Here is an 8984-nt window from a genome sequence, read left to right as displayed (position 1 = left end):
GGCTGATGGAATCTCCATTTTTTCTGGTTGTTGTTTCAGTTTTTTTAAACTTAAATTTCTTCTTTTTCTGATTCTGTTCCAAGCAGAACATCTCCATCTGACCTGCTCCCATGTTGTCTGGTTATTATCCAACACCTTTGTTCTCTGGCTTAGTCATCACGTACACCTGAACACTGGTTTAAATGGACCGCCATGCAGAGCTGGTGAACCGATTAAAGCGTAAATCACTTGAATAGATCTGTAGAAAGCTGAGCAACACATGCTAGCTTGTATGCATGACGTGCAGAGCAGAAGAAAACGTTTAAAGCCTTGGATTTGGACGGATGAACCACCGGCACATGCATGCACAACCCTGTCACGTCCAGTTGTCGTCTTGTTTTAGCTCTGGGCTCGGCGGGTTCACTCGGGTTAATGCCAGAGGACCGTTTCACACTTGCTAATTGCTCCATATGCACACATGGACGTGGAGGAATGTCGGCGCTGTTGAGTCGCTGCGCTGAAACAGATGCTTTTACAGCTAATTCCACCTGAAAACAAGTACTGAGGCTCAGCCAATGAAACTAACGCAACAGTTTGCGTCAGACTTTCTGATGAAGCAACTGGTACACAAACCCAAGTTCTTCATGCTAAGAGACTTGAAATCCTGAACTCCAGCCAGAGAACGTTATTAACGCAGAAATTCAAGTTTAGATTAAACATGATTGAATTGATGCAACATCAGGACGTCAACACAACTCATTAAAACAGTGTTTGCAACGTGAAGGGTTTGTCGAAATCAGCAAACTGGATTTTGAGGCCCTTTAAACTACTTCACTCTCTTACATCAGTTGTCTTGCTTCTGCATGATCTTAATCGGGCTTAAAATGCACATGTTGTTTAAAATATTCCCACATGTACTCTATTCATCATAGAAACTGTAAAAACAGAAACAATCGCTGGATTTCAAACCTTCTGACGCATCAAAAAATAACCAAATCTACCCATAAACTGGATATTTAATCACAATCCTGCGTCTTGTTCAACACGTGTCGTTCAACAATTAACCAAAAACATTACGTTTGCACCAATCAGATGCTTTAAAAAACAAAACATTCTGAGCTCCTTGGTGAGACAGATTCTCCACGACTGACTCACAAGTGACCAACAGCCAGGTGTTTCCACAGAAACCCAACCGGCTGGATCAATCATAAATGCAGCGTGGCTCAGAACCAGCAAACAGAGGAGTCAGTTGTTGGACGAAAACAACGAAGCACAAGACACAAAACCACAAAAACAAACACAAACAAGACAGAATTAGAAAAACAAGTCAGAAAATGACAGAAAGGAGACAAAACTTCAATAATGAGACAAAAAAAAACAACAAAAATGAGATGTAACAATGAAAACAAGACACGTAACGACAAAAATTAGACACTTAATAAAAAATGAGACAAAAAACCAACACAAAATGACAAAACAAGACTCAAAACGACAAAAATGACACAAAACAACACAAAGGGAGACACAAAATGATGAGAAAAACGTTCAAAACGAGATGCAAAACGACAAAAACAAGACAGAACAACAATACTGAGACAAGAACCAGAAATCCTGGACGTAAAATGATGAAGACAGTTGACAGTGGAGGCTGTAAAGCTGTAGGCAGGTGGACGTCTCCATTATGTGGAGCCTCCATGTGTCCACTATGTCGGACATGTTTTTGGATTTTTGATTTTTTCTGATTTCCATCTCTCTAACTTTTCATCTCTCCTCCTTCACGTTGTTCTGGTTGTACAGAGGACTTTATGTTGCAGAGAAAATGGACCACAGTGAGGAGAAGCGAGACAAACCCCGCTGCATGCATGCACTGATGTCAGAGAGGAGACAGAAAGGGTTCGTCCTCACCAGGCTGCAGGATCACTGCTGCCGCCGCCGCCGCCGCCGGGCGTTTGGCTGCTCCTCCCGGCTGCAGAGTTCTGCTTGCTGCTGCTGCTCTTGGGCGTCTCGGTGTGCTGCTCAGAACCGCGGTCCTTCTTTTTCTCCACCATGGCCGCCGACGCCTAGCTCACACACATAGCACTTTACTCAGTCCTCTGCTTCCAGGCGGACTCTGTGATGGACCCAAGTGTTTCTAATCCAGTGATGCCAAAATGAACTGGAGTTTATCTTCCAGTGTTTACAAAGAAGAATAAATCCAAAAGAATTCAAGGCAACAGATCCGCCTCCACCCAACTATCCTACTCCTGCACAAACAACCAAACTCGCCGTCCTCCACTAGTCCAGGATCTGGGAGCTTCAGGCGTCCCACAGTGCCAGATTTCAGAGGGTTTGATCCGCCGGTGTCTCGGCAGGACCTGAGCCTCGAGAGGCTGAGCGGTGAATGGGGAGGATCTCAGAGGCAGCAGCTGGAGGGGGGTGATGGGAGGTAAAACAGACATGTTTCAGTCCCACTAAAAATAGACCCGCACGCTAATGAAGTCACTTTAACACCACTGGAACAATATTCAACACCAGTCCACCGGAGCACAGCGTCTGGTTCAGGGTGTCCGCTTCCACTGGAGCATTTCAGGGTCAGTCCACAGAAAACCAACCGGAACAAAGATCCTCCAGAACCTCCTCAGAACATCTGGTTCTGTATCCACTGACCAGAGTTCTACCTTCAGACTGTGAATGTTCCAGAGGTCCAGGTCCTTCAAGTCCACAGAGGAGGGTCCAGATTTATCACTTTAATGGACTTTTTCCATCATTTCTGAGCCTCAGAACTTCATGAGTACAGCAGATAGGTTCTGGAGGTAAACGGTCCTCCCATTGTCTAGAACTGGTTCTGACCAACCACCGTCACACATGCTGATATGAGCCTGGAACGTTTACCCAGAATGCACTTTGTAAAGTTTCCTCTGGTGACTGATCAGAAAAGAAGATGAAAAAATGAGCAAAAACCTGATTTCGTCTTTAGATTGTGGCACCAGAAACTCCCTGGAGGGAAGAAAAATATTAACCCTTTCAATGCTGCTTTACAAATTTAATACAGAAATACAACTTGTGCAACTTTCAGCAAGTACCACGTCGTACGAGGTGTCGTTTTTATGCACTAACGTGATCATTTTTTATTACATAAACTAACCTGACAAGTACGACTCTACTGGTGAACTTCTGAGACCTGCTGGACCCAAACAGAAGACGTACAGATGAACGTAGCTGCTGATTCTTCAACTGAAGAGAAGGACAAACATCAGACAACATCAAGGTTGAGTCAAAGAGACGCCTTACCGGGAAAACCTGAGCAGAAAAGTGAATTTTAATATAGTTATAAACTATGTTTGGGACTGCGATACGGAGCCTGTTTGGACAAATGTTGACCATAAACCAGCTCTGAGGTGAAGAACTTCCTCCGTCCGTCACTGTGCTGCTGCCCTCTAGTGGCTGCTGCTGGTAAATACACCCGTTAAAGCCCAGATTATTTATATTTATGGTGAATTTCTGTTTCACAGGCAGCTTTCCTCTGGCAGGAAATAACTAAAAAATGGGCATCAAAGGACGGCAAGACATTGCGTTGGAGATGTTCAGGTTTTTGCTTAAAAGTTATTCGTATTCATTCTCGTTAACGAATGAAGGCCAACAGCACTTGTGGTCGACGAGTAACGATCTGGAGAACGACTGCAGCAGCTCAGTTTATTGTGGATTAAAACACATGGTAGAAACCAACAGGAACATCTGAGAGCTGCAGCTTCCTCAAAACGCTGCAGCAACTACAATGTTAGGAATCACTTTGGATGCTGCATTTTTAACAGAAACGTCAATACAAACGTAAAAATACTTAAAATTCACTGTCTTGTCGTCTTTTATCAGATGTTCATGTCTTTTCTATGCATCGGTGGAATAAAATAAATCACAATTAATTAATTAATTTGGCATTGATCGGAATAATTTTGGGGCTTAATGTACGTATTTGTTGTGCTTGTGTGTAAAATAAGACTTACATGTTTTATAATCTCTGCTAATATTTTAACCACAACTAATTAAAGCGATGGTTTAATTTATCGTTCAACACTGACGACAGGACTCATTAGTTATCATTAGTTAGTTGTAGAGGATTAAAAGTGTGATGGTGGTTGGTCAGAACACGTTATAGACAATGAAAGGATCTTTTCTACCGACATTTAACACCTGAACCATCTATAGACGCTGTGGGAAAATGATTTTCTAATGATGCCCTGCAGAAATAACGATACATCCCATAATACTGATGCTCTAAGTCTGTTACAGGGCTAAACAACCACATTTAAAAACTTTGCATGGCTTCGTTAAATAAACTAAAGTTAATGTAGATAAAGAATCAACACTATTAAACATCCTCAACACTAAACGTTCCGTAATAAATAAAGTCCTGCACATCTGGAACTAATTCGGTCAAAGAAGAGGCACGTGTGAGTCAGAGGACCTTGTTAAAAGTAGTATTTGTTCCACAATATACAAACAGAGAAAAGAACAATCCACCCACCAGAGAAACATACAGTAGTAGTACATCAGTACAATGTAGTGCAACATGTTTCACAGTCAGCAGGTACTTACATGAATCAGCCACAAGGGGGAAGCAACGGCTCTGATAATCTGTACAGTCTGAACTAGTCGACATCCAGTGGACGTATTTACACGGTTTAGTCTGATCCAGGTGACACAGATCAATAAATAAAAGCCTCCCAGGTGATTTACAAACAGCAAACAACAGCACTTTGGGTTTTTTTAGTAAAGAAGCGTTCCCTTCATGATATTCTGACAACACGAAGCGTTCTGCCGCGAAAAGAGAAGAAAAAAAGAAATGAGCTGCTGAAACAAAATCAAAGTGAGATGACCTGACGCCGACATGCTGCTACTTTATAAAAGCTGTAAAGAAAAAGACTGAGTTAATGCCCGTCTATAAAACGTCCCCGTTTAATCCTGTTAGCTGAAAACATCGTCTCTCATCGTCCAGCTTCCTCCAGGCTCCTCCTGCTCTTATAAACTGTCTGATCAAATGATTAAAGGCCTTTAAATGATACGAGCCGTTTGGCTTTAAGGAGCAGCAGAGATGCTTTCAGTGTTCTGCTGGTGAGAATTAAAACTGTTCACTTTTTAGTTCTGTTTTGTTTCTTCACCGCAACAAACACTGAAAGTTTAACAATCCTGACGGTTTATGAGCAAAACTTCCACTCCGACTGTTTCTCTGCTCGCATCTGAATCCTCAGAGAGAGTTTTGGGACAGAAGGAAATTTTGTGGCCTGGATATGGTTAGCTTAGCTTAGCATAAAGACTGCAAACATTAGCAAACAGCTAGCCTGGCTCTGTCAGAAAGGAAACAACCCAGCAGCGCACAACATCCTGCAAAAGCACAAGTTGAAAATTAAAGTGTACACATCAGTTAATGAACAAATAAACAAAAAAACCCCTCATCCTTATGCTAAGCTAAGCTAATCAGCAGCTGAGTAAGTGGTACGGATCTTCTAAGCTGACTCCTGACAACACCTGACGTACGACGGGTGATCAGAAAGTTCCAGGACTGATTCTGTTGCACAGACCGCATCATAAATGTGGACAAAGTTCTGTTAGTTTGAGTCATTTTTGTCATGTTTTGCCAACGTTTCAGTAATTTTAGACTATTTTCAGTGATTCCAATAACATTTTTATTTCTGAAATGTTTTTATTCATTTTTGACAGATGTGGACTCATCTCGGACAAGTTTCGAGTCACATCAGGCAGGTTTTGAGTCATTGTGGAAACATTCAGAGTCATTTTGGACAAATGTTAAGACTTGTTGGACAAGTTTATGTCATCGTAGACACACGTGTTGTCGACACTCTACTTCGACAGGAACAGCAGCCAAATTTTAATCTGGTTTTTGATTTTTTGCGGTGCAGCCTCTGAACTTGGCGATCATCCGTCTACAACACGGAGACAGTCCTTCAGAAAGGGGAGAATCATTTACTTGGTCTGCTTGAAGGTGAAAGTGTGATCCTGTGGTGGTGAAAAAGAAACTGGACTGAATTTCATTTAAAAAATAAATATAATAAGCACATCTTGTTTCTGACCTGCTCAGTTCGTCTGGTGTCTCGGTTAATTAACGGTCATTAATCCTGTTCTGTCCACAGAAAACACAAAGTGGTTACCAGATGTCGTTACTCGTTTTTTTTTTCATTTCATTGTTCTGCAGGAAACATGTTTCTTAGAATGTTGGAGGAACAAAAATGACAAATTTCATCTCCTAAATTGATCTCGTGGAGGTTTCAATCAGAAACAATGGCAGCATCAGTCTTCAAACGTCGTGTTGGTCCATCGCAGAGGAATCCTCGTCCAGCTTCTTCTCAAACGACCATGAGTGACGGTAAAACGAAGCCGCTGGAGGCGGTGAACGACGTCTGCGTTGTTAACTGGCGACTCGGGTGCATTCAAATCCAATTTGGCTTAATTATGGCATTTTAAATGAGTTACATACTTGTTTTCTCCTCCTTCACTTCCCTTTACATCGACTGTTCCCTTCATCTCTCCTGCCTCCATCAGGTTCCTACACTTCACATCACCTGCTGCCTTCCCTCTCACCTTCCTTCCTTCCTTCCTTCCTTCCTTCCTTCGCTCTCTACCTCCCTTTCTCTATGTGATGTTGGATATCGGGTCGCTGATTTTCAGGCACCTCCAGTAGATGGTTCTGGCCAGCGTGAACACAGCGAGCAGGATGAGCAGCACCCACGACACGTAGATGCCTTTGGACTGCTGGGCGGGTTTCCACGTCCCGACCTGAGCACACAAACACACACCAAATGGTTCACCAGCTGCTTTTTAGTTACTTTAGAAAAAACTTCAACCTCATCTTTAAAATTCTGTCCAACGTAACAGGACGAGGAGGAGAATTGGATTTAATTGCTTGAAGTCACCTGAGATGTGGGGTTCAGTTATTTAACATAAAATCAACCAAATCAGAAAAGAACTTCCCTCGACTCCCTGAGAATCAGACGGTTTTCTGAAATAAAGCTCATCTTCAAGACATGATTCCATCTGTGTCGCAATCATTTTATAATATATGCAGGTAAAATCTAAATTAGCAGCTTTATGGCTTTAAATTGGGACATTTTTGTAATAATAATAATAATAATAACAATAATAATAATAATAATCCAAGATGAAGATAGAATTTCAAAACTCCTCCAAAAATATACACATCTTCCAAAACATATGCAACAGTTAAACTTATCCAAATGCCTTTAACCTTAACTTCAGCAGAATTTAACCCTCTGAACCCTAAAATCTGTTTTAAAGGCATCTCATCTTTAAAAAAATCTCCCAAATCGCACCAATTATCAGCCAGAAAACTGTAAAACCATCACAGTTTTTGAACTCATCATCTAAATAAGTCTCAACAAAATCAGTTTATTCTCAGTCTGACAATCTGCCAAAACAAAACCTTTGCTGACGACATTCTGCAAAAAGCAAAGAAGTCCTCACTGCTTGGTGCAACCGTGAAGTGACTCAGCTTTGGCCAACAGTCAGGTGCTAAAGATTCAGGCTGTGCAGGTGCAGAAGCTCAGCTTAAAATCAGGATGTTTCATCAGAATACTTTATTTCACACCTCATTTAACAGTTCGCCAAAAATAAAGCATTTGCTCAAACTCCAGCCTGTACAAAACCAAACAGCCTGTTCTCTGCTACACGGCCGTGAAGCCAGTCGGGACTCAGCTCATGTTTATCACGTAAATAATCAAAGAAATTCAGCTTTACTTTTTCTAAAGCTGAACATCTCATAACAACATCTTGATGAATGCAGAAAAAGTTCAAAACACATCAGAAGACGACATTCGAGCCGCTCACAGCTTACAAACTCTTCTGAATCACATTAAAACAGGCAGTTCTCAGATGTCTTCAGATACTCACCAGGAGTCCAGCAGTGGAGGCGGCCAGGGCGACAAACAGCAGGAAGCACAGCAGGCTCCTCCTCCTCGGGTACCGACGGCCAATGGAAGAGCTGGAAACCAGAAGCAGACGAGGAAAAGCTCTTAGTGTCCCGCGACCAAGTGCGAGAAACAAACGTCTTTTTACCTCCAGCACACGGACAAAGAGACACTCACACTTTCCTGCAGTGTGGACATCGAGCCAAGGTCCGGTCAGAAAACTCTGTCCACTGGGAGAGACAACGACAGTTCAGCGAGTGAACCCGATCAGCCGCAAAAAATAGTTCTGGAGCTGACCCAGCACTTTAAAACAACAGGAAAGTATCTGTGTGTTTCTGTGTAGGCGGTACCAGGAATGTGTTGGAGCAGTGTCCACAGATGACTCTGATGCCGACGGGCTGGTGCTGAGGTTCTGGACTGTCTCTGCCGATATGGACCGGGCCCAGGTTGATGATACGTTTACTGTAAGACAACAAAAGAGACGCGGCTGATTTAAAACACCCGATAAAAACGGTTTTAACCGGTAATGAGGCGAAACGATCAGCTGGTAGAATTGTTTCCCTAAAACTTCACTGAGAAAGACAATCTGGACCTTCTGGATCAGACACAGTAACAATCGGCAGTAAAGTTCTAAATGAAGTTATTTTTGACCATAAACATTTAAGCACAGCAGCGTAATCAGCATCCTGTTAGCTTTAACGTGTTCTGACATTCTGGTTCTGGTTGGAGGTCCTGAACCTCCTCAGAGTCTCTGTCATGGCCCCACTGCTGCTAAACTCCCACAATGCTCTCTGCTGCCACCATCAGCTGTAGTCTGAGTGACGCCTCCTCTGAGGGCTGAACTACAAAGTGAGATAGTGGGCTATCGGGTATGTTGAGCTTAAAGTCAGAGTTCTCAGTGTCACGAAGGTGGCTCTCCGATTACCTGCTAAGTCTCCATGGTAACTGATGCTGTGGAGCTCGGTCTCCATGGTAACTGATGCTGTGGAGCTAGGTCTCCATGGTAACTGATGCTGTGGAGCTCGGTCTCCATGGTAACTGATGCTGTGGAGCTAGGTCTCCATGATAACTGATGCTGTGGAGCTAGGT

At 42.8% G+C, this 8984-nt stretch overlaps 1 protein-coding gene across 1 annotated transcript in view; it reads right to left on the bottom strand.

The window, feature by feature from the left end:
* Nucleotides 1-4418: 4418 nt before the first annotated feature.
* Nucleotides 4419-8984, bottom strand: part of LOC103375504 (transmembrane protein 55B-A-like) — an 8709-nt gene continuing 4143 nt past the window's right edge. The window contains exons 4-7 of the mRNA XM_008305804.1: nt 8246-8357; nt 8073-8125; nt 7879-7969; nt 4419-6747 (exon numbers count right to left, since the gene is read on the bottom strand). Coding sequence (XP_008304026.1) covers nt 6604-6747; nt 7879-7969; nt 8073-8125; nt 8246-8357 — 400 coding nt within the window. The 3' untranslated portion in view covers nt 4419-6603. The remainder of the gene's footprint in view (nt 6748-7878; nt 7970-8072; nt 8126-8245; nt 8358-8984) is intronic.

Source organism: Stegastes partitus, unplaced genomic scaffold, assembly GCF_000690725.1.
Source record: "Stegastes partitus isolate 25-593 unplaced genomic scaffold, Stegastes_partitus-1.0.2 Scaffold2632, whole genome shotgun sequence".
NCBI lineage: Eukaryota > Metazoa > Chordata > Actinopteri > Pomacentridae > Stegastes > Stegastes partitus.
This window is presented reverse-complemented; position numbering and strand designations above follow the sequence as displayed.